At 35.4% G+C, this 27,809-nt stretch overlaps 1 protein-coding gene across 1 annotated transcript in view; it reads right to left on the reverse strand.

Moving 5' to 3' along the window:
* TENM3 (teneurin transmembrane protein 3) overlaps positions 1-27,809 on the reverse strand; it is an 825,548-nt gene that overhangs the window by 555,814 nt on the left and 241,925 nt on the right. Inside the window, 1 exon segment of the mRNA XM_078148915.1 lies at positions 23,558-23,836. Within this exon segment, the coding sequence (XP_078005041.1) occupies positions 23,558-23,836 (279 nt within the window).

Here is a 27,809-nt window from a genome sequence, read left to right on the forward strand (position 1 = left end):
CACTCCAGGCATGGAGCAAAGCCACTGCAAAAGCATGGAGCTATATGTGCGAGGAGCACCAAGGTGGCCTTTTAGGTGAGATCTTTGTGCATGAAGTGGGAAGTACTGTTTAACAAGACCGGGATTATAGGAAAGTCCAAGTTGTGAATAGTTTTATATGCCAAACGAAGGAGATTATATGTAATCCTAAAGGAAACAGAGGTATCACATGAGATTATGTGTGTAAAATGCTTTATAAACTTGAAAGCAATACACAGGGTGTAGTCTTCGTGCAGTTTCAAGCTGCAATAGTTTAGGTGGAAAGTAGATACACTATGTCATAGACATAAGGAACTCCATTGTAAGGACACTCTCTTTACTAACACAGGCTGACATGTTCTCTGCAACCTGTAACCTCAAAGCATTGCCTGGGCACTGAGTAGTTAAGTGACTTTCCCAGGGTCACGAAGCCAGTATATCTAAAAAAGAGGCCTAGAAATTCAGTGTTCTTGGATCTGAGACTGACCCTCTCCCAGCCCCAGCTATCTTGGCCTCTGTCTTGCCACTGGACTCCTTTGACCCTGGAGGACAGAGTGAGGCTGATGACTTTGCACAGCTCTGCCTCACGCAATCCAGTTCATGCACAAGTCAAGACATCATGCTTGGTCAGTCCTCTTTGAGAACAGAGGATGAACAACTCACTGCATTGAAGGTATATTTTTGAAACGGAGAGATAAGAACTGAGTAGTGGTGTTATACTGCACAGAAGTATCTTAGAGGATAACTGGGATCTTTTTGCTCTACCCAAGCAAGAGGAAGATTAATTACACTCCTAGGAACATTAGGTAGGGCATTGGCAACATGGGAATTTACTTAGCTGACTTTCTGAAGATAAGACAATCCTGATAATAGCTACATCCATTTAAAAGTGTAGAAGGAGGTAAATGAAATAATCAGCACCAGAATTTGGTTATGCTCAATGGTTCACTATCTTTGATCACAAATTTAAAATAAATGCAAAGGCATTTTAGAATTCAAATGTTTTTTGAGGAGAGGAGCTATGCTTTTTAACATTCTATTCATATACACAATACCTAGCACATTATAAGCATTCAAAATTAAATTCAGCACAAATATGGTGCTGCTGTTAAGGAAAAAATAAGGCAAGAATGATATCAGGATACATAAATAGAAGCATAGCAAGTAGTAAACTTGAGTGCACAATTGTGAAATTCTCAGCAACCTAAGGGGATACAAGGAGTTGAGAAAAGGCTTGGAGAACAAGGAAGTTGATTAAACATTTCAAACTATGATCTATGAAAAAAGATCATTGGAACTAATCAGCCTTGAGAAAAGAAGGTAGAGGGACTTCAATTTTGGACTTGAAGAATAAGAAGGATGATTATGACTTTTTCCCCTATTTTCTTCCAAAGTAAGTAGGTTTAACCTTCAACAGTGGGGACTTAAAAACAAAGATTTCAGTTCACAGGAGTTATTCATGTTTGAGAGGCAGTACTGCATAGTACTTAGGGCATTAGACTTGGAGTCAGAAGACTGTAGGTTCAAATCCTGTCTCAGGCACCGTGACATGAAGCTAGCTAGTTTAGTCACTTAAACTCTCTAAGCCTTAGTTTCTACATCTGTAGAATGAAGGGTTTAGACTTGCTGGCCCCTGACGTCCCTTCTGTCTCTTTTATTATAACTCGGTGATTCTTTGAGGATTAAGTTTTTCTCTTTAAAAACAGGCAATCAGGGTTAAGTGACTTGCCCAGGGTCACACAGCTAATAAATGTCTGAGACAGGATCTTTTTGTTTGTTTTTGGTTTTTGGTTGGGCAATGGGGGTTAAGTGACTTGCCTGGGGTCACACAGCTAGTGTCAAGTGTTTGCTCTGAGGCCGCATTTGAACTCAGGTCCTCCTGACTTCAGAGTTGGTGCTCTATCCACTGTACCACCTAGCTGCCCCAGATTAGTTTTCATACAGTAGAAGGTCTTTGAACCATGTAACTGGTTAATCAAGAGAAACTTCACAATCTTTTGCTTTACCTTGCCTATCAGAACCGGAAACGTTGGTTTTTCATCTTTTGAACTATGGTTCTATAGCCTAACTTTATGACAGTGTCCTGTAACCCTGAGCAGGAATACAGTATTCATTTGCCAAGATCATTCCCTGTTCATGGATGTTCTCCAACCAAGCAATGCCTGAGACCAGACGATGTTAAGTAAGTCTGCAGAAGATAAAGAAAACGCAGCCTGCAGTGACATGATTCCAGACAAAGACATACAGGGAAGCTTTAAGCAGGATTGGATTCTTCTACATAAATCAAGTATGACCATGGCAAAATAAAAGAAAACAAGCATATTATAAGACCAAAGGACTCCTTTTACAAAGTGCACAGAAAAATGGGACAGGACACATACTGATTTGTTTTGTTTGTTTAAGTGGGCTGTTATCCTAAAAAATAAATAATTGAAAAATTTGTATTGATATACTAAACTTAGGATTTGAAGAGTAACGCAATCAGAAACAGAATTTTTCCCCCCATCATAATTACTATTGAGCTCGTTCTTGAATCTTCAGTATAATACTCTAGTATTTCAATATTCTACTTATGTAAAACACACCTGTGAGATTGAAAATTGATTTTAATTCTGTTTTTTGTTAAGACATAATCAAGCTAGCATAGATTTAATATTCCCCTTTGTTGTTTAAGTCTAAATGCCTTACCCTTGTAGGTTTACTCAGGTAACCTCAGATCACTCAATTCTATTCTTGTGACTTGTATCTCCACCTTTATCTTCTGTGACTTGTACCACCAGCCTCCCCTAGCCCCCCCAGCCCCGCCTTGTAACTTCACCTATCACCCACCCACCCACCCATCACCCAGAGAAACTTGATTAACCTAAAGGCCAATCTAATCGATTTACAACTGTTGTAGTAATTCCCCTCATCCTCAGACTACTCTCATCACCTGAAAACTGATCTCACTTCGTAATGATAGAATGGAGACTTATCCTACCTCCTCACTGAATATCTAGTTTGAGATTTTGCTCTGTCATCTTGTTCATCTCTACAAAGACACTGTCAGTCTTCAATCCCAGGTCATTAAGAGAGGCCATTAATTCCATTTATTGGTAACTGCCAGCCTTACTAATAAATTTATGTTCACAACTTTGTCTCTTAGAATTTGTATCAGGACACACCTAACATTGGTTTAAGTGTCCGTAAGATGTCTCAGATTAATGAGAATATTTGATAACCTACATGATTAACATACATCCCATCTCTTTAGTTCTACCTCTTCAATATTTCTTTCTTTCCCTCCCTACCATTTCTACTGTCCCCCAGCTAGTTCAGGTTATTACTGCCTCTATACTGAATAACTATGATGACCTCCCAACAGGTCTTCCAGTCACCAATCTTTGTATCCTCCAAAGCATCCTACATATAGTGGCCAAATGGATTATCCTGATGAACCAACATGGTCTCATCTTTCCCTTGATAAAAAACTGTTAATGCCTTCCAGGCAATCAAGGCCACCCACAATGTTGTTAACTTTCTTGCTCACTTGCTCACATTCACATCCCAAGCACAGAGCACCATGCCTAACATGTATTAAGTACTCAATAAATGCTTTTTTAATTCATTTTTTCTCTAATTAACCTTACCAAATTTATCTCACATTACTCCCCTTTATGTGATCTAATTTGTGCCGATGGGATTACTTGCTGTCCCTTGACTACATCCAAAAAGTTTCTGCCTCTACCATTGTTCATTTCTTCCCATTCCAGGAACATCACCACTCTTCTCCCCCATCTTCAAATGCTGGCACACTATCCATCTTTCAAGACACAGCTCAGATATCACTTCTTCCATGCAACCTCCCTTGATCTTCTCTTTTGGAGTATGTTTCCTCTTCAACTGATCTCTTAGCACCTTTTATTTATTTTATTTACCATATTACAATTTATATTTGTTTGATCTGAGGAACATCTGTTGAAGATGTATGGAAGAATATGGAAAAGAATCACACAAATGTGGAGGCACAAATGAGTTGTAGTCTGCACCAATGAAGAGGATGTCCACAACAATGAATCTGCTGAAATATTAAAGCTTACTTGTACAAGTGTGATATCTGAACTGAACATAATAATGCAGATGAGGTATGACAAGGGCAAAATATAAGCGAACTATCACTACCTAAGTTTTTAATACAGGAAGAGTATAATAGGATTACCATCTCCCAAGTCCTGGAAGCTACAGCCCACTTTACACTACCCTGAAATTGCATTAACTTTTTGGCTGGCACATTACATTGCTGACTCATATTGAGCTTGCTGTCCACTAAAACCCCCAGATCTTCTTCAGAACAACTTCTGACTATCCATGCCTATCCCATCTTATAATTAAGTTTTTTTTAAATCAAGCACAAGGATTTACATTAATCTCTACTGAATTTCATCATGTTACATTCCGCCCAAAGCTCTAGTTTGTTAGAATTCCTTTGGACACTGACTTTTTCATCCATTGTGTTAGCTGTTTTCTCCAGTTTGTTTTCATCTGCAATTCTAATGACCATACCAGCCAAGGCTTTCTCCAGGTCATTGATAAAAATATAAAATTGTACTTTTAAACAACGCAGAGTTGATCTGAAGAAAAATCCATTCTTAATAAAAGTAAATTGATTAGCTTTTTGGTACAAATCAGTGAATTTGGTAATATAAATAATCAGAGCCCTGAGAGAAACACGTAAGAATAAAATCGGAAGAAAATGTTACTTAAATAAGCTCACAAATAGACATGACTTGCAATTATATTTTATGTTATTTGACAAATGCAAGATGAGTCTTATAAAAATTATCCCTTTAGTGAGCCAAATGAACTAAAGCTGGTCTATAATACAAAAACATGAACTGTGTCAGGTTCCATAATTCTCAACATCATCAATCATAGGGAACAATCAAATGAGTTTTTATGGTAGTCTGATAACTCCATGGAAACATGAATCAGGGTTAGAGTTGGGAGTGCTGGATATCCTGGTAAAGAATAAGAAGTTTACAATTGAAATGGAGAGCTATATGACACCGTAACTTTTCCTCAATAGGTTCCATTACAGAGAACTGCCAGACCCAACTTTCAGTTCTATCGTCTTTAAAACATGTAACCATAATAGATCCTTCGACATACATAGAACTATCCCCTTTTCTTCCCTAAATACAAAAACAAAACCCAGGGTTACTTTTTGTCAAAGGTTACCTCACATGTAGCTTACTTCCAAACCTGTCCTCCAAATCTTTTCATGCTAAATCAGGAAGGGTTTAGATGGGAGTCAACCAAAATAGACGAAGGGGCAACAGTAATTTAATGGCAGGAGCAAAGGTAAAATGGGACCTGCTGAGTTCTACTTTTGCAAAAGAACATTCCAGTTAAACAGTTAATCAGTGCATCATAAAGACAGCGAAGATCCAGGTCCTTGTCCCTTTCTAGTATCATCTTAGGAAGGCGAATCTTTCCTAACACTGTCAAATGACATTGGCCTGTGTAATTTGAAATATGTTTGTGACAGATTGTTGGTGAGTGTCCTGTATGTGATGGAAACAGCAAATATGAGTTTGGACAGACTTTGAGAGATCGTGGAGGATGATGTGGTCCAGGTGGTCACAAAGAGTCAGACATGACTGAATGACTGAATAGCATCTCCTTTCTGTGAATCTCTAGTTCTTCTGACCCTAGCAGTATTGTGTCTTGGCATACTGTACTCAATAAAACACATACACACATGATTTTATTTGAAAAGTGAGGTGTATGTTTATCTAGAATACAGAGTATGCATTTGTATATGTATGTGTACAAGGATATATTATATGTATGCATATACAAACATGTATATGTGGATACACACATGCATATGCATGTGTGTGTGTGTGTGTGTGTATATATATATATATATATATATATACACATATTGTTGAGAAAGTATATATACACACATATATGGATATATTCTTGAGGAAATTTAGTTCTAATATCTCCCTTTTAGATCATATTCTTCTTGACCTCTCTGAAGCATCTGATTCCAGTGGAACACTCTGCCCTCCTAAATACCCCCTTCTCCTCTGCTCTCTCTTGTTCTCTTCCTACTTGTCTGGCTACTTCTCCTCAGATCCTAGCTGGGTCATCACTTATGTCCTATCTCCTAAATGAATAATGAATAGCACAAAGCTCTGATCTGTGTCCTCCTCTTTCTCTATACCTTCTCTCTCACTGATCTTCCCAGTTCCCATGGGTTCAATTATCATTCTGGGAAGACTTTTAGATATACAAAGTCAGCACTATTGCCACTTTTAAGTTTCAGTCCTGTACCAACCTCTTCTTAGGCATTTCCCACTGGGTGGCCTGTAGACCTCTACAACTCAACAGGCCCAAAAAAGAATTCATTGCCTTCTCCCTTAAATCTACTCCTTTCCCTAACTTTTCTATTTCTGTTGAGGATAACACTACCTTTCCCAACACCCGACTTTGCATCCTTCCAAGTGATCCTCAACTCTTTCAACTCCCCCAACGCCGAAATGCCACCACTTGTGAAATCTTGTGTATTTTAGTAACTTGGCATCTCTTGCATTCATTATTTCTATTCAACAAAAATTACTACAACCAGAGTTCACGTCCTCACCCCCTTTCACTTCCATTATATTGCATAATTATTCTGATTGATCTCCTTGCTTTAAGCCCTTCCATTTCTTGAATCCATTTTTTAATTTTACAGTAGATTCCTAAATATAATTATAACATTTTGTTAATAGCTAGATTAGTAATGGGTGGTGGCAGTGGGGAAGATCTGTGATTTCACAGGTTACAGTGAGGAAGTTTCCTTTATTAATGTCAAGGAATAATTATTCTGCAACTTTTAGCCTTAGAGCAGTGGTCTGTACAACTCTGAACGTATATCCCAGCAGCAACTCCCTCCTAGAATTGTAGGATCAAAGCAGATAATATTTGTGAAGTATTCTACAAACCTTAAACTGGTATATAAATGCTGGCTAGCTCTAAGGAGGGGGCTCAACACTGAAAATGGTACAGAAAGATGGTCTCTCAGTCTTGCAGGGTTGTGGTAGACAAAGCATTTTGTAAACTGGAAAGTGCTATATTAATCACTTTCAGTACGATTTTTTTTCTTAAGATGAAATATAAGTAACATTTCTATAGAACTTTAAAGTTACAAGTTCTACGCACATCTCTCTCTAAGAAGTCATCCCTTGTAATGCAGAACTCATAGAAAAAAAAGATTGCTCAGCAAAACCAACACCTCAATGGAGTTTGACAGCAATGATAACCACAGTCCACCACTGAACAGAATGGAAGGAAGTACATTTTCTCACCTCTTTTCCAGGGTCAGGTAGGCCCTTAACCCAAAGAAAATCTATAATTCCAACTCTAACACTAACTCTTTCAAATCTGGAGCCTACAATTCTTCTACACACTATTGGTCAAAGTTTAGTTTAGTTTTTGTTCTTGGTTTCACTTATCCTGCTATAATCAATTTATATATCGTTTTCTTGGTTCTGTTTACTGTGTATCAGTTCATACATGTCTTTCCATGTGGCTTGAATGAATCATATTCATGATTTCTTACGGCATACTAATATTCTATGGTATAGTAATATGGTATAGTATATTCATGTACCATAATTTGTTTTTTTAACCATTCCTCAGATGTCAATCTACTTTATTTCCAGTTCTTTGCTATCTCAAAAAAATCTACTCTGAATATGAATATATTGGATTTTTCTTTCTTGTTCTGACCTCTAAGAGGGCACCTAGCTATTGGACCTTTCTGTCAAAGGAGATGGATATTTTATTTAGTATGCTAGCATTAACTCCAAATTACTTTATAAAATGGCTACACCAATTTACAGCCCTTCTAGCAAAATATTAAATGTCTACCTGCTTTTCTATGATCCCTCAAACACTGACTATTCCCATCTTTTGTCATATTTGCTTAAGATGCAGAAAAGTTCAGAGCTCTTTTGACTTGGATATCTTTCATTAGGTGTGAATGGTTATGGTTTTAATATGTCATAGTTATTCTTTTGAAAACTATTTGTATTTTTGACCCATTATCTATTAGAGAATGGCTATTGGTCTTACAACATTGTGTTATTTCCCTGTATTTCCCTATATATCTTGGCTATCAGAACCTTATCAGAGACAAAGATCTTTTTTTCTTCCCATTTGACAGCTTCCTTTCTTATCCTAGTTGCACTGATTTTGTTCATGCAGAACCTTTTCAATTTTATGTAATTAACATTATCTATTTTATCTTTTTGATTACTTCTATCCTCATTTTGTTAGGAATCTTTCTAGTCAGAGCTATGAAAAGTATCCAATACTATTCTCTTCTAATTTTTTTCATGTTTTGACCTTTTATATTTAGGAACATATCCATTATTAGCTATTACCATGAGTATCTTTATTATTAAAAGCATAAATGACTCATTCATCAGAGAAAAAAAGGAGCTTTCACATTTAGGGCCTGCATCTTTTTCTGCTACTATGCACTGTTAATCTTGTTCTAAAATAAAACAATGACATACTCCATAATTTCTACATTTATCTTTTGTGCTATCTTGTGGGAAAGATTTATTATTGAAAAAATGAACATAATCAAGATCCCTTGTTAAATAGTAGATCATTTCTGAAGTGTTCTGATCTATCATTTCACATAAATGGCAGCTCTCCAAAGTTATAGAAAATTAGAATTTACAGTCATAAGTTTCATGGAAGGTAAAAGGTGTTTGAGCACATTTTTCATATACCATACATCAATTCACATGATATAATGCAAAGAGACTGTTTTGTGCTATAATTTGAATTAGGTGGTAAGTTTTGGCATTCCAATGTGAAAGTATTACTACTATCATTACTTCACAAACTGATTTCTCTTCCTGACATTGGAACCATCAGCTTCTATGTCCCTCAAGTTCAAAGGCTTGATATTGTCTTAGGTTCTTCTCTCTCCTTTATATTTTATATCAAATCAGACACTAGAATCCTTCTTTATTCAAGGCATTTCTTCATTCAAAATATTGCTTAATTTATCTCTTCCTGACTATCCTTAGTGACATTAACCTACTCTAGGCCACGACGATTTCATAATCAGATTATTTTTGTTAATCTTGCTTGTCCTGCATCCTCTATTGTTGTTGGTGTTGTTCAGTAATTTCAATTGTGTCAAACTCTTCATGACCCCATTTGGGGTCTTTTGGGTAAAGACACTAGAGAGGTTTGCCATTTCCTTCTCCAGCTCATTTCACAGATGAGGAAACTGAGGCAGACAGGGTTAAGTGACTTGCCCAGGGTCACACAGCCAGTTTTTAACTCAGGAAGATGTGACTTCCTGATTCCAGGGCTGGCACTCTATCCGCTGTGCTACCTCGATGCCCCGCATCCTTTATTATTCTCTTTCAAATCTGCCCTGTACATAAGTACCAGATTAAGCTTCCTTCAGTCAATAAGAATTTATTAGCTATCTACTATCTGCCAAGAGTTTGCTAAGCACTGAAGAACACAAAGAAAGGCAAAAGACAATTCATATTCTTATGGAGCTCACAATCTAAAAGGGGAGATAACATAAAAACAAATATGTATGAACAAGATAAATACAGGATAAATTGGAAGTAATCAATGGAGGAGAGAGTGATGTTTCATAATCTGAGCTCAATTTATCTCTCCAACTTCAACCTGCAATATTCCTCCAAATGAACCTTACTATTGAGTTAATCTCCTGTTTGTCCTCCAGTAAAGTTTTTATTCTCACATGGTGCTTTTTTGATGCTATTCTCTTCCTCAAATAGTTCTGAGTCTTATCAAATCACATGATCATTCAACATAGAGCTAAAGCTTATTCATTTCCACCAAACCTTTCCACATTAATGTTTTTTGATTAACCTATAGCTTTATGCCCCATTTAAAAACTGTTTTATATGTGTAAACCATTGTGTTCCTAGTAAGATTGTGATGACTGGCAAAAAATCATGACTTATATTTATTAATATGTGTGATAGTCATCTGCAGGAAAGTTCTGGGAACACAGTATAAGTTAAATAAAATTTGTTGACTTGGTGTCAAAATTACCAGTTTTTTCTTGCATTCATCCCATCAAATCAGTAGAATACAGTAGCCTCCTTGAAGACAGAAATTGTTTCATACTTGTGTTTTAAAAAAATTTATTGCGCCTATCATGTTTTCTTACACATAGTAGGTGGTTAAAAAATGATTTTTGGATTGAAATGAATTCTTTCTTGGCCTAACATAGAGCTCAGTGACAAATTCTGACATATGTAATATCACATAAAAATGTCTCTTCATTAACTATTACTCATGGAAGAGCTCATAGGGTGCATGTTATAACAACAGTCACAAATTATGCATTATTTAACAATTTTAGATGGCATTTTCTATCAAACAGAATCTTACTCATTGCTATTTGTAAAAAACTATATATATAATTTTTTACCAGATCTTCCTCAAAATTGTCATCCATTTCTTAGCCGAGGTTGAATAGCACAGGAGGTTGAATAGCACAGATTGCTACAGTTAACTTATTACTGAAACTTTAGTTCTTTTATTAAGTATATTCACTAGACATTATAAAACTTCATTGTGTCAGTAATGAAATTAAGTACCACTTGAAAACTGAGCGGTTTGTACTTTGTAGTTATTGATATTTTGTCTAAAACTAAATTGCCAGATTCAATGTTCTCTCTCGAAAGGATAAACCTCGAAGTGCTATCTAAATATGAGCCACTAATAGAAGTGATAACAATAATGTGACAACAATAGCTAGCATTTATTTAGTACTTCAAGGTTTTCAGGGTGCTTTACCAATATGACCACACTTTTATCTTCACAACAACCCTAGGAGGTAGGTGCTAATTATTACCCCTAGGAAAAGGAAACTGAGGCAGACAGGTTAAGTGACTTTCCCAGGGTCACAGACTAATAAGTATCTGACACAGGAGTTGAAGTCGGGTCTTGCAGACTCTAGATGCAGTTGTTTATCCAATGTATCACCCATAATTAGGGGAATTTTTTTTTATCATTGTGAATGAGGATCTTCAATTGATTTTAAAACACTTGACAGAAAACAACTCTAAAACAAATTCTAGGAACCTTTCCTGTAGCTGGGGGTCTTCTTACCCTACTAGGTCATTTAAACATTTTCATACTTATGCTATACATAGGCACGTGAGTAGGTAGTACACGAGACAGCTTATTACAGGGGTATGTTTCATGCTTGTGTTCTGTTCCAGCTGACATTTCATCTAAGCACTTTCAAGTCTCCTAGGAGCCTCCATCTGCTATATGTCAAAATTTTTAAGATCTTTGTTTATGAACTTTAACACTCCTATATAAACCAGTCAAAAGGACAAGCTAGTTTCCTACTGATTGGTTTGATATTCACCAGGTCTGTCAGAATAAATGTTTTACAAGTCAGTACCTTCCAAATTTGGTGTAAGATTCTCTGAAAGAAGGACACAGAGTGATCACAGGTACCACTAGCTTTTCACAACTGGGTAATGTTTCTCTTAGACTTCTGGCTTATCTCCTTTGACATTCTTGTCTATTTTTTGTGAATGTTGTAAAATTAATATGTTTATGGTATTTCAAATGGGATTTTTTTGGACAACTGACTGATGGCAAATTGGATTTGTAATGTTATTTTAAAATATGTTTAAGTTTCTTTATAGGAGGATGGCAGAGGAGAGGGTTAATCTCAGGATTTTGGTTAGTCAGTATAAAGAGCTTACACAGCTTATTAAATTTATTGAAATACTTTAATGTCTATAATCTCATTTTATCATCATACTATTTAAGTAGATAAAGCAAGCTGGCCTATACATATTGAGGATGAAAGAGACAAATGTATAAACTAAATTCACATCTAGCTAATATCAAATGAGTTAACATACGTAAAGCATTTTGCAATCCTTAAAGCACTATATAAATGCTATCATTATTATTATCATTATTATATCAGACCTACTAACCAGATACCAATACTCTAAACCTAAGACTCGTCTCATTAGACTAAGGGAAACCTTCTCCTGCTTACACCTACTTTTAAAGAAATAAGACATTCTGGTGTAGCTCCATATGAGGGCAGGGACTGTGCTTTACTCATCTTTGCATCCCTACAAGCACAAAGCCTTACATATTTTCAATACATGTTTGGGGGAGTGAACTAATCTAAATTGGAGAAAAAGATTTATTTTAGGAAATTACATGAGGAATATTTGCTATAGTTCAATACAGATCAGAATCTGTTAGAATAAATGACTATAGGGAAGTGACACAAATATAGAACTCCAAAACACGTTCTCACAGGTGGTCTCACGATAAGAACAATTTACAAAAGGACTGCTAATTACAAATGACAATGTGGGGAAAAGGGTCCAAAATATTAAGGGAGAGAAATGAAGATTTAAAATACCCTATATAGTGTTACCTCATTCCATGCAAATTGACAGAGATGACAAAAATAGGAAGTTGGTGGAATATTATTATATAATACGAAACAGGGAGATGAGGAATTCAGAGAATAATGGGGAGATCTGAATAAACTGATACAGAGAGAATAAATATAACCAAGAGATCAATATACACAATGAATAGAACAAAGTAAAGGAAAAGGTGATTAAAAGGAAGTAAAATCTTGCATAACTGATGAAACAATGGCTATTCAGGAAAATGGTGAAATATGCCTCTATACTCAGCAGTGGAGAAATGGAGAGCAATTGTATATGTTGTAGGCTGTAGTCATTGCATCAGATATTTTCATTTATTATTTTGCTTTTTCACAAGGGAGATTTGGGGAGGAATTACATGATTGTTGTAAGGGAAAAAAAGAAATAAATATATTTTTAAAATAAAAATATATCTCATATATATACGTTATATAATTATACTATATATTTATTCATATAATAATATTTCACTTTATAAGAAATTTATTATTTATATACACGTATTCTTTCTTTTTAAGAGGGAAGATCAGAAAAAAAATTTGGATAGTTTTACATACAGGGAGGAACAATGGTGAAAGGTCAAGAACACAGAAGCTCAACCATTAACTAGGGCATAACTCTGCCCTACTTACTGTATTAAAATTTTTATTCCAGCTAATCTCTTATTTCTTAGGACACTGACACAGCTTAACCCTGGTAAAAGTCAAAGAAAAGTGGGGAATGTACACTTTACATTATCTGGCCATTGGTGGCCTATATTTCAAAGTTGTTAACTGCTAACGTTGTAGATACAAGCTTATTAAATAATAAAACATTGCTTTATAACATCTGTATAGTTTACAAAAGTCTTTGAAGATAGAGCCCATCAATAATACCAAAATACCATTATTTGGATTTTGCTAGTTTCAACTTTAGAATAATTTGGAGGCAACAGAGAGGTTAAAATGTGTCTTTGCTTCGTAAACCTTTTCTATAGCACTGAACGCAAAATTAAGGTAAAAAAGAGTGTAAAGAAGTTTTAGAATTACATATATAGATATAGATATACACATATACTTCCAATTTATCCTGTATATATGTTATTTATAGTTATTTATCTCCCTCTTCCTTCTGCCAATTAGACTGTGAGCTTCTTATTAGCAGAGACTTTATTATCCTTGGCACTTAGCGCAGTGCCTAGCATAGAGTAGAAGCTTTATAAATGCTTATTGACTTTCTATATCTTTTGCTTTATCTTGCATATTAATTTGTAAGAACATGGTTATAAGATCAAAATCATAGTCCTAGCTCAGTCACTTAGCTACGACCTTGGGTAAATCACTTTACCTCTATGCCTCGGTTTCCTCATCTGCAAAATGAAAGGATTAGACTAGATAATCTTTGTCCCTTTTGGTTCTATCACTTCTTTACTCTTCAAATAATCAGTATATTAATTACACATCATCTTTCCCTAAATTTCTGAACATCTGAAGTCATTAAAGCAAATTTCCCAAGAATCTTCACTAGGTAACACTTTTCTAGCCTTATTCAATTTACTATATGGCCTAGAAGTAATAATACTACTCTGAGAAATAGAAAGTAAAAATTTTAATTTAGCCTTTCCCTTAGTTGAGATTGCTTTTCATTTGGGTTAGTGTAAAATAATCTCACTATATTTCAATTTTTTTTACTCTTAACTTACTTATGTTGCATTAATTCTGGCAAACTGAATCATGCCAACAGAAAAACCTTCTAAGAAATATTCAACATAAATTTCATTATCCCTCCAGATGTAAAAATTCCATAAATATGGATATCGTTTTCACATATAGAGGGAGATATATAATGTAGTTATGTGGTTAAGTAAAATTATTCTGACATCATATTAATTTTTTGAAATGTAAAAATACAAAAAAGTCTTTTCAGCCATAAATTATCCTCCAAACGCTTGAATATCTTTTAAATGAACAACAAAAAAGCTATCTTCTGTTTTTGTTAGATTCTTCTTTTTTCTATGTTAGTGATAATTACATCATTAAACCTGATTCAGCATAGTTACTGCTCTTTAATTTATTAATTTAATTAAATTACTTAGTAAATTAATTTATCAATTAAAACAATTTTATTGTTACCACTGTTTTTTTTAGGATATTAAAAACACAATCAAAATGAAAACCACCCACGCAATCACTTTTTATATGGACATAACATGATTTATTTGTATTTTAAACCTGCAGTTAAACACATTTACAATTTACTCAGAGATGAGCTGCATTATTTGTTGCCTTTTATGTATGAACACAAAGAAACAAGGCAGTGGATTTATTAAGAATTAATGTGATTAGGACAGCTAGGTAGTATAGTAGATAGAGCTCCAGCCTTGGAGTCTGGAGGACCTGAGTTCAAATCCTGCCTCAGACACTTGAACCTTACTAGCTGTGTGACCCTGGGCAAGTCACTTAACCCCAATTGGCTTGCCCCCCCCCCAAAAAAAATAATAATGTGATGTTTGTTTGGCCAAAGTTTTCTGAAAATCTTTTAAGGATTTAAAAGGAGGATAGCGTATGGTAAATTTCAAACACTAATGACGTCGGTAGCAAGTTCTATAATCTTTAGGATGAGTTACTCATTCTTTTCCATGTAAATCCAAATCTCATTTAAATTACAGAATCTTAGAGACAGAAGAGTCCTGCAGAAGGCATCCAGTCCAGCCAAACAAATAATCTCCCTTATCTTCTACTCATCCCTAATCAATAGATTTAAAATCTCTGGTGACGAGGAGCTCATTAGATCCACTTTTGGATATTTCTGATGCTCAGGGCATCATTTTTTAGTTACTTCAACCAAAATTTATCTGTCAGTCACTTCTAATCACTGCTCTTAAAGAGTTACAATTAAATGTTTGAGGCAGGATGGCATGATGAAAAGAGATTACTCTAAGGTTAAGTACCAGTTCTGATTCCTATCTATGACCCATAGTTTAAAGAAGTGCTGAAGGGGTGGCGAATTTAAAAAAAAAGTTTAAGAAGCCCTGATCTACATGACATTTGGCAAGCCACTGAAATCTCTGAGTCTCAGTTTCCTCACATGTGTAATGGTGATTTTGTTCATACTTAAAACATACTTAACTGTTGCAATTTACCCATGAAATCATTTTTATGCGTACTCTATTCAATTGTGAAGATAACAAGCTATCCCAGATAATTCTTATCCTGGTTCTTCCATAAATCTTCCATAGAGAAGGAAATGTATCATTGGAAATAGAAATGGATCATTTCTATAAGGAGAGCCAGAAATACTCAAAAGACAGAGCGATGCACTGATAATCACGGAATGTTAAACAACCTAGTGGAAAGGTCTCCAAGCAAGCCCATTGTATTCCTACTGTGCAGTTCTGGGCTAATTTCATTGTCCATTTACCATACTGGTCCAAGATACATGGTAATTATAATGATCAAGAATACTGGTACTGGTTAAGAATACAAGGGCATTTGCACATTTAAAAGAAGTAGGAAGGAAGATTAAAAGCAGCATTTCTTCACAAAGTAATGGAAAGTAGTAAGTGGAAGACAAACCTGTAGAAAGCTTGATGAGACCCAGGTTGCATAGATCACTATAAGAGAATTTATCAACGAAAGTGGAAGGAATACAAGCAGATAGTGAAATGAAACAGATTTAGCTTTATATTTCTATAGTGAGCCATTTTCATCACTGATTACAGTGGAATCACTAAATTTAGACCTTATTTTATCTATAGGTGATATGCTTTCTGAAGAATTAAAGATGGTGCTCAAATAGACCAGAAGGAAGGCAAAAAGAGGACTGAATTCCATCATATACACATAGTAGAAATTCATAGTAGAAGTCATAGGATTTTAAAGGAACTGGGGAATCAATTATCAAGATAGATAAAAGAGGAGATTCTAAGATAAGCATCATTTTTTTTAAAGACCACCAAGATGGTATATGTAGCTACTGACCCCATGTGCTGGCTTTCTCATTGCTATCAAATCTTTATCAGTATTATCTATGGACATATAGAGGACTCCATGACAATAGCATGAGAAAACAGCTAATCTCTCACTCAGTAGCTTGTTATGAAAAAAAAAAGCATTATGTAAATCTAAAAGAGCTACAGAAATGTGACCTATAATTTTGAAATCATATTTAGAAACTACAATACAGACATGAAAGGTCCATGCATTTAAGTAATTCAATTATATGTATATATAGATATATATATGAGACTGACTTTTTTTTGGAAGGGAGTGATGTGACTTGTTTTTTGATTAAATAACTGCAACAGATTTCTTCTGGCATTTCTATCATTACAATGTATCTAAACAAAAAATAACAATCATACTTTAAGCTTTTGCCATTACATTCCTAAAGATCCCTAATAGAATTCATAACTGAGCTATTACTTATTATGCTACAGAATCTCATATCACACCTGGAATGCTTTTTTTCTCCTTACTTCTCTGTATCACTAAAATCCTAATTTCCTTTCAAAGTTTAGCTCACATGCTATCTCCTACAAGAAACTTATCCAAATCTTCCCAGCTGCTAGTGCCCTTCCTCCAGAAATGACTTATTCTATTCTCTCTTAGAATATAAGCTTCTTGAGGGCAGGGACTTTTTAATTTTTACCTTTTTATTACAAATGCCACGGTTGGTCCTAGCCATGTTCAGTTACATCCGACTCTTCATGACCTCATGGAGCACACTCTCCATGGGGTTTTCTTGGCAAAGAGACTGCAGTGGTTCGGATTTTCCTTCTCCAGTGGATTAATGCAAACAGAGTGACTTGCCCAGGGTCACACAGCTAGTAAGTGCTGAGGACAGATGTGAACTTAGGTCTTCCTGACTTCAGACCCAAGTTATCTATTGAGCATTCTAGCTGCCCCAAGGCACATAGTACAAGCTTAATAAATGTCTGGTCAACTGAACTAAATTGCAAAAGCTAGCACCACCCTAAGATAGTGCCTGAAGGAAAAGTAAAAAATTGTTTCCGCCATAAAGAAGTTTGTTTTAAAAAAAAAGTTACTCAGTTATTTCATGCCTTCAGTATGCATTACAGGCATATTATATTTAGAAAACGATAAGCTAGTCCAATCAATGTCTATGGCTTTTCCCCAAGAATTTGGGAATTTCTTGACATCTAAGAAAAGTGTCAACAGTTTCAAACTTTCTTGCCTATCCTTAACAGCCTAGAAAGGGGAAAAAAATCAGGGTCCATATATTCCCACAATTTCTGTAAACTCATTAATCTGCCTCTCCTATAATCATAAAATTACTTCAGCAAATGGTACTACAGAATAGTTACAAGCCCCCTTTGACAGGTTGATACAAGTCTTCCTAATAAAATAATTTATATAATTCCTTCAGGAAATATATACCTTTCCTATTTTAAAACAATAATTACAGTAATTCAGTTTGTTAGACCTTAACTGTCTCCTGCCATGAATATATTTTCTCTAAACTCTTTTATGGGCAGTTGTTTCCTGGAGAAGTGTTTCCAATATGTAAAAATCCAAGGGTATTATATTGACAACATTCCAGAAATCCTCTGCCGTCATTTGCTACATAAGACCTTGGTCTGCACCAATTAGTGTGGCATGAGTGAGTTCTCAGAAACAGGTATATTGCTAAGACCCCCAGGTAAGAAATAAAGACTTCAGGAATGATTTATTCCACTGTGTAAACTGATCAGCATCAATTAAATGGCCTTTTAATTGACTGCCTAAGTAAGAGGCTATCAATGGAGAAAGCTACTTTGCAAATTTCCTTTGGCCAGTGGGGCCAGGAGAAGACTGAAGTCTTTGAAGTTTCCTGCCATAGGGCTAATTATCAACACCTCTCAATAGGCCTCTACTTAATTGCAGTAAATTAAAAGAAGGTGTGGTTATGAGTATAGGAGGGAAAATGGGAAAGTAAATGAAGAAGCAGCAAAGACCCTGAACCATATTTGCAGGTCTCTTTATTGAAATAAGGGGTCTCTTCTTATAGTGAATCTGCTTAATTAAGAGAATAAAGAAAAGAAATCATATGCTCTGGGACCCTAATGCACATGCAAATATTTAAAAATTCTCCTTCAAGTCAGTTTTTGGGGAAGGTTTCCTGTTTGCTTTTTCTCCCCCCCCCAACAGAAAAGGTCTTTGTTTTTGTTCAGATTGGAGACGTGCATTTGGGTTAGGGGTCAGATTACTTGCAAAACAGGGCCATCAGAATCCAAGAGGAACCCAGTAACAACAACTTTGGGAACAGGGAAGAGGCCTGAAATATGTAGGGAATGCTGGCAATTTTCCCTTTGATTTGGGAGCCTCATCACATTTATTTTGTCACATTTCAACAGCTTACTAGAACCACTATTAATTGGAGGACATAAATCACTGCATCACCAGCAACTTGCCCTGGTTACAAGGTACTTGACTTGGAACAAAAAAATCGATACATGTCAAAGAAGGAATTACTCCAGCACCCTTAATTTAGAGTAGGATTTACATTTTAAATTCCACATAAAACTCATATTGTATATACTGTCAACTATTTTTTAAAAATGATTTTTGCTTCCCTCTTCCAAGACTGGTGGAAATCTTATAGGGCAAGAGAGAATAAATGTTATCACTTGTTTTGCATCTCTACTGATATGGAGACTTGTGACATGGTCGGAATATTTTTTTTTGCTCTCACGGGATACACAGGCCATCAAAATTTCATTAGCCTCACAGCAGTTCTAGCGCCTTCTGCATTTGGACTGTTGGCCTCCCCATCAATAAATAAATGAAATCTAATCCTTTTTTAGTGACTAAACTCTTCTTTGAAGATGTAACTAGAACATCAGATAGTCTACTTGCATAATTTTACTAATGTTGGGGGAAAAAAATCTATATTCACAGTTATATCACATGCCGAAAAAATAAATCAAATGTTTAAATCCACAGATGAAACTGCCTTGGGGTCAAATTCTTATTGCTGCATCATTATGGGGAGTCCTTTGACCCATTTTCTTCTAGTATGTCTCACACACACACACACACACACACACACACACACACACACACACTTCCAAGGAGACTTCTTAGGCTGGTATAAGAGTAAACATAAATTAGAATATGGAGAAAGTAGAGGAGAAAGGAATATCCAGTGAAGAAATAATTGACTTCAGAAAATGAAAGCAGAAGAAGAGCATTTGAGGAATACACTGAATGTCAGCAGTCGAAGTGAATATGCATCAGATTAAATTATATGTTATGAATGTCTGACATTTTAATGTTTACAGATGTGAGTCTATATGAAGAGAGTAATTAAAGGGAGAAAGAATTGCTACTAAAATAGGAAATATTTTTTAAAAATATTCCTCAGAAGAGTGAGATTTTGCATTAAAAGCATATTAATACAGAGAAAACTAGAATATATAACTAAGATAAATTTATCTTTTTTTAAAAAATGGCTTCATTGTTGTTTAATGACCCAATGTCAAAACCATAACTTCAAGTAAATGCTCCCAGTAGAAATTCATGCTTTCCCCCGTTTTTATGCATTTTGATGACTTCGAAGAAAAGCTTACTCTCTATGATTTATCATAAAAATTTTAGGCTTTCCCTAGTCAGTTTGAAGGGGGAAGGGAACGTGTATTTATTAAGTGCTCACTATGTGTAGGCACTGTGCTTAGCACTTTACAAATATTATTAACTCATTTGATTGTCATAACACCCTGTGAGGTGGGTGCTAGTCTGAACTAAAATCTACGACATATACTTGTAGGGATGTGTATGAAATAGGTAACTTTCATGATGTAATGGGAAAGCAATGTTGCGAGTCAGAGGGTCTGGGTTCAAATCTTGCTCTGTTCCTTGTTCCTTGTATGGCTTTCATTATGAGGTTAACCTGTCTGAGGTTTGATTTCGTCATCCACAAAAACAGAGGTTGGACCAGATACTTATTCAAGTTCCTTCTAATTCTCAATCCTGTGATTCATTAGTATATTTGTCTCAGAAGTGGTCTGGTATAAAAGGAAAAGCATTGTCTAGACCTCAAGTTAGAGGTGTTGTTATTAAGTTGTGTCCAACTCTTTGTGACCATATTTGGGGTTTTCTTGGCAAAGATACTGGAATGGTTGGTTATTTCCTTCTCTAGCTTATTTTACAGATGAGAAAAACTGATGCAAGCAGTATTAAGGGACTTGCCCAGGGTCACACAGCTACTAAGTGGATTTGAACTCGGGAAGATGCGTCTTCTTGATTCCAAGCTCAGCGCTCTGCCCATTGCACCATTCAGCTGCCCTGAGAAGTTAGAGGTAGTAATTTGAACGCCGACCCTCATTTGGTCTTAGTTTTTTCACCTGCAAAATGAGAAGGCTGGATTGGATGATGTCTAAGGACTCTTCCAAAAGGTTTGTTAAATGGATAACTTCTAGGGAGCAGCAGAAGCTGCTTTGCTTAATAAAAAGGAGTTACCAAAAGTCATCAAGAGCTTTATACATCCTTATTCACCACTTTATGAGCCATCTGAGCTAAATGGTTTGATTTCACGTTTAAGCTACCAAGATTCCCTAATTTCATCTGACTCAAAACCAAAACACCATTGAACAGAGTGAATGACTAATTCCACAGGATCAAAGAAAAATGCTACCCATGTACTGAAAGAGAAGTGATGCAGAATGTGAGACGTATTTCTGGATATAGCCCATATGGGAATTTATTTGTCTTGATTACAAATATTTGCCAAAAGGATTTTTCTCTTTTCTTCTCCAGGGAGGCTAGATATATTAGAAAATAGAAAATAAATGTTTATTAATTGAAAAAAAAGATTTAATTTAAAAACTACAATAAAACAGAACACATATGAAGTTTATAATAACTCTAGAAAAGGGTGTTTTCATTCCTGTGCTAATTGAAAGGTATGGATAATTCAGTATCACACAGAGCAAGCAAGGCAAAGAAAACACCAAGTTAGGTTAACTGAAAGCAGCAAAATTTGTAATATTTAAGTTTTATCAATGGGGAAAATATGTTTAATCTTGGAAAGCATTATATCACAGTGGTGGCCAATATAACTTCCTCCATTTCTTTTACTTTTAAGAATAAGATCAAAATTAATTTATACTCTCGGAATATACAAGTAGACAGGGCTGGAGCAGGGGAGGCGGACTGATATAAAAATTGGCTAGAGATAAACCAAGAAAAAATATAATTAAAAGTTATCATTGCTGGAGCATTCTTAATGCTTAAAAATGTGGTCATAAAATTTAGAAGCAATTGATTTGAATGGAATCGGAGTAGCTCTGCATGTGTGTATGTCTCCAAGGAGTGGGAGAGGGGGAGAATTTTTATTTTATTTTATTTTATATAATTAGAATTAGGGTCTTTGGATTTCAGCATGAAAATTCATGTGACTACATCCATGTGAATACATAATACACTATATTAATAGGGGTAAGTGGGGTAGAGCAGGGCAAAGGCAAGGGAATAAGTGTTTATACAGCGCCTACTACATATATATGCCAGGTATTGCGCTAAGCACTTTTAGGAATATTATCTCATGAGATCCTTCCCAGCTATCCTGTGAAGTAGATGTTATTATTATCTCCATGTTACAGAGGAGAAAATTGAAACAAACACAGGTTAAGTGACTTACCCAGGGTCACATATCTAGAAATTATCTGTGGCCAAATTTGAAGTCATGTCTTCCTGACTCCAGCTCCAGTGCTCTATTCACTGCACTGCCAGAAAGTCTGGTGACTTTCTTTTTAGGGGAAAAAAACTGGGTAGCGTATTTTTATCTCTCAAGCTACTTTTGTCAAAAGGACTATGATTTACTTTATTTTCTTATTGTAATAATTTTCTACTTTAACCCGGGCATGGGCACTTTTTCATGGAAACATTTTAAGAAAATGTCACAATGGTGATGAAGACAATTTTGATGTAAGGCACCTAGTACATACAATAAGGCAAGAAAAGGGTCAAATTTGTCCTTAAGAAGATACAGCAAATAGCACTGGTTGAAACTGAAGATTCTGAAACCTAACAATAGTTATTAAGTCTTTCTATTGCAGGGCAAATCCAACAAGGTTACAAAGCCAAAAAAAAAAAAAGTCAAAATGAAAAGCCAGAAGTAAAACAGCCCTCTTCCCTGTTTGCAATTAATACAATCTCTTCGTCATCCTCCTTTCTCTCTGCCTTTTAATGCATCTTATATACAAAGCATTAATAATCACATTGGGCCCTTGAGTTCATGGTTTATATTAAATACTTACGAGAAATGTGTCTTCTATCATGTGGTACCTTACAGCTCAGTGCTCTACATTCTTCCCACATACATGAATGAAGCTATGATTGTTAGAAATCAAGGTCTCTTTTAAAAAAATCACATTAAAATAAATTCTGATCTTTGTTACCTCTTTTCCTACCAGCAACAGAATAAAGTCCTAATAACGTATTAAAAAACACTTGTCTTTACAATGTGCCAAGCTGCTATTTCGATTTCAGAAAGCCTATTTGGGGGAGGGGGGTAGATTTTAATTGCATAGTAATCCAGTCTCTAAAGCACATCAAAGACCACATTCCCCTCTTTACCATGATTTCAATTGCTCTCATCAACTGGTAAGTTTAAAGCATGATCAGATTTGTTCTTCAATCACTAGAGCCCTGTTAATAAACTATTCTATGTGCTCACTCATCCATTCTAAGATTCTGCAACTTCTTTGAGATGTCTTCAAGAGGAATTTACAAAGACATCTTTGATTGCAAGCAGGCCTGGGGGATAAACTTTCTTACCCCTTGCTTCGATAACAGGTGACTCGGTCTAAGATAAGTCATAGCTAATCTGTTTCTTTTTTAAAAAATTCTGGTGAAACTATTCTTCCGAAATGTATCTCAAACATCAGGCTCACATAATTTAGGCGTGATAATAAATAATGTTCTCCCCCACCAAAAATACATTTTTGAGGTCACTTCTACAATTTTTATTTTTTAAATATCCCAAGTGTCAACCAAATCAAAGAATCAGTGAATGCTGTTATAAAAACAAAAACAAAAAAATCAAAATAAAAGACAGAGATCTAAACTTACCATTCTCACTGTCCGACTTGTTTTCATGCTCTGTATCGGTCAGGGTGAGGGCTGAGTTGGACCGACTTGACAGGCAGGAACTTCGGCCTGATTTGACCCCCCTGCCCCAAAGTCTCATGGCATGCTCTGGGGACATCACTCCTTCATTTTCTGTATCAGCATCTGACCCTGCACTGATAGAGTAACCTCTGTGGGGGAGTCCCATTTCCGCACAAAATGCCAGTCCTCTTCGAGTTGCTGGTTCACAAACTCCTAACTGCCTTAGGGTAAAATTCTGTCCTAATTAGGGGGAAAAAAAGATAACAAAAGGTGAGATTTTTTTTTAAAAGAAAGCCTCCCTAAAAATAAGCACTCTTAAACATTCTAGTTTCCCAGCTACCATATCAGCACAGGGTATTTATTTCAGCTTTGCAAAATGTTCTGGACAAGTGATTTCCTCCTCTGTGCTGCTCTAGTATTCCTTTTACAGGAGGTTCCAAAAGTCTTACTGAAGTTTTCAGCTTCAGCTTTTGGGACACTTCATATAACTGCATTTTAGAGAGCTTATATCAGCTTCTTCAGGCTATCAGTAACCCTCTTGAGGAGGCTAAGAAAAGTGCCAAAGACTGTAGAAACTAGGAAGAGTCCGTTCAACCCACAAAAAGAAATTAATGTGAGCGATAGACCTTTGCACAAACAAAATGTGAAAACCCCAGCAAGTATGTCTTAGGATTATCTCTGGCCAGGCTGAGGTTCTGAACAAGGGCATCTCCACCCCCATCTAGATAGGGCTGGTCTGGCAAGGGAAAAGGCTTCCCTCAAGAATCAAACGTTCATTAAATGGAAACAAGGCTTCGATCAGTCATTGTTAAATCTTCCTGACTTAATTCAAAACTAAAAATAAATAAGTAAATAAATATTTTGTGTTTCAGACTAGCGGGGCTTGAAGTATTACAGCCTCTCTCGAAATGCATTGTTAGGTCCCCCTTGTTTCCTTTAATAAATACCTGGAAATGTTTGTATTGATAAATGTGAAGCAATTTTAGAAAATGAAACCAGCTAAAAACAAAGTAGGTATATTATGTACTTAAAGTCTAATGTCAAAATCAGACTTCCTGAAAAATAAGAGTCAGTGAACCCTGCAGGCCTTAACTAATAAACTGAGTACAATAAAAACTCACGACAGTGCAATAACTTCAAGTAAAATTGTTTAAATTGTGTGTTACTTAAATATTACTACTGATATTAATGACTTTCTCTATCCTGTGTCCTTTCCTGAAAATTTCTCATATATTTTATGAGTACATTTGGGAGATGAGAGAGAGGACAATGTTTGTGTGTGGCCACGCCAATGCATTTTCTTCCCCCTCACCCCCACCTCTTTTCAGTCTTTTGTAGCAATAGCAGAGGTTGAAATCTGAGAACCATCCAATAATTGTTAAAAATCATCACCATTGTTATTATTATAATAATAATCACAAAACAAAAAATATTTGCATTGTAAGATTTTATATTTACATTGATGCAAATATCAGATATGACTCAAATACTCAAAATAATAGTCAAATAATTTAATATTTCTCATTTTCCTACTGATATTGATAGAAATTCCATATTCCTTAGTTGGCCAGTATCTGAATGCTCACATATCTATTTTATAAATGCAAAATTAAGAAGGAAGCAAATGTAATTTATAAATGCATGTATTGAAATCAATGAGCACATTGATTTTGTGGTGGTAATAAATTTAATGCACACAAATACAAGCGAATGAGCAAATATTGGGTTACTTACAAAGATGTTAGTAGCCTCTGGGCTTTTTTTTTAAAAAGAGTTCTTAATTGTTTTACTGCTGTGGTCATATCAGCAACTGGAAGAAGCTTTATCTCAGTCAGAATTCCAAATGGATTTTGACAAAGACACTCATAAATAATGAAAAATCAGTTGCTACAATTAGCTACAAATCAAACAATGCTTATCAGGAAGACGTTTTGAATAACTAGGTGTACTGAAAAAAAAATATGGTAAATTTTAAAAAGGAAGAAATGAGAAACATACTGGAAGGAGGAAGAAAAAAATGGAAAAAAGACTGCTGAAGTCTAAGAAAGTAGGAAGTCTGGATGACATGGTCACAGTACGGTCAGTCTGTATTTTATGATGTCCTAAATAGATTAACAGGGATAATATTTATGACAATGAACTCAAACAAGGTCAATATCATTGGAGAAAGTTAATGTAGAAGCTGTGGGAAGCACAACTTCATTATTATTTTCATGCAGAATTTAAAATAGAATAGGCACCAGGAATTTCTTTAAACCATTAACAAAAAAAGCCAAACCTTTCCATTATGCAGGCTAATTCTGTCCCCTTTTCAAAAAGATTAGCTGATTGCATAAATAGAAAATAAAAGCAAAAAACAGAGTCGGTCTCTCTTTTCCTGTGGCCATTCCCTATGACAAAAATAAAAACTGATGGATTTGGATCAGAAGCTAAAATCCAATGAAAATAATGCCCTCTCCAATCTCTGAAAAGTACTTGAAACATTTTCCATGTTATTGATTTTCTCACACCATTGCCATCTTGATGTAAAATCTATGATGTGAAAAAAACAAAAAACAAACAAACAAAAAAAAGAAGCAGCAGCAAACTCTGCCGGGTTATTTGTTATCCACGTGTCTGAATGCAGTTCAATCTCGAGCTAAATCTCGAACACGCAATTGCTATCCACTGATATTTCTGCCCAAGATTTCTTCAGTATCTGTGATACAGGAAAGCCATATCATAGATCAGGTCACCGATGTCAACTAATTTACTCAGAAGGGCTGATTCTCAAAAGGCTGGCCAAGCTAAAGGAAACACACATACAGATGTGTATGCATTCGTACATGCATATATGTATATGTGTTATACATGTGTATATGCATGTGTGTATATATGCATGTACATGTGTGTGTATATGAAATACAGAATGTATAAAAATAAAGAATTTTTAAAAATGAAAACACAGCTCCTTAGCTTTAAATGAAGACCATGAGTAGAATCAACCTTCATTCATTAGATATATGTGATGGGCCCCAAAACAGGGTCAAGTGGATGTGGTTTTGGACATGCCTAGGGGATGAAGGTGAAGGAGAGGAAATAAGGCTCTTGACGGGAGGAAGCCCCAGAGTGCTAAAGCAGGAAGCACTGGGCTTGCCTCAAAGTCACACTAGAGTACTTGGTGGAGAAAGGATGTGAGAAAAGAAGGGGTAATGTGTTGCAGATGAAAGGACATTATTTACTAACCCTTCTTAGGGTCAACTCTGACTACAAGGGAGGTGATAAACGTGAGGATACATTTTATTCTTACTTCCCATGTTATTTTTTCCTTTGCCCAATTTCAAAGGATCATTTCCTTTACATCAGAGGTGTCAGACATATGGCTCCCTACCCAGATGCAGCCCACAGCACCCCCAATGCAGCCTAAATCAAATTAAAGTGCAGTTGGGGACTATTTAACATGAAAAATACAACAAAACACTGGTAATATTACATTTCAAAACTAAGTCAATATGTGGCCTGCAGGTGTCCTTTGAAATGGCTTACTTGATCCCCATTTATATGTGAGTTTGAATACAATACTTTACAGGACTCTTAAAAACCTTCTATGTCTATCCTTTATATTCTTCATATTAGAGGTTTTATTTTTTGTTTATTATTATTATTATTATTATTATTATTATTATTATTAAAACCTGGTTCCATGTCTTCTATCATTGATAGACTCCTTATGCTCAGGAATGCAACAGATTTTGTTAACAAAATTTTGGCCTTTTTTTTTTCTGGTTCAAATTTATTATTTCATCAGCACAGTATAGTTCCACCATGGAAAATGCCTTCTATCAATATAAATCATTACCTTACCCAGAATTTATCATCTTAGAGAGTTCTTTGGGAATGAAAAGTTGGTCACACAGCTGGTATTTGTCAGAGGCCAAATTTGAACCTAAGTGTTCCTAACTATAAAATCCACTAGTTTCCCATCTTCTATCCAATTCAACATGTATGTATTAATTGGAGGGTAGGGCAAATATACTGTTTGTGATTACTATTTAAAAATATAGATAAATAGTTAATTACGGCAAGAATAAAAAAAACACCAGAAATGGGATTCAATGTGATAAGTAATAAGTCAGCCTCATTTGGATAGGCAATTTTGTTTTACTGCTGCCATAAATCTGAAAATCTATGAAAGAAAAGCTTAATAAATTACAAACTGGACAGGGTATATGCA

This window comes from Phascolarctos cinereus, unplaced genomic scaffold (assembly GCF_003287225.1).
Source record: "Phascolarctos cinereus isolate Bilbo 61053 unplaced genomic scaffold, phaCin_HiC Scaffold_9;HRSCAF=440, whole genome shotgun sequence".
NCBI lineage: Eukaryota > Metazoa > Chordata > Mammalia > Diprotodontia > Phascolarctidae > Phascolarctos > Phascolarctos cinereus.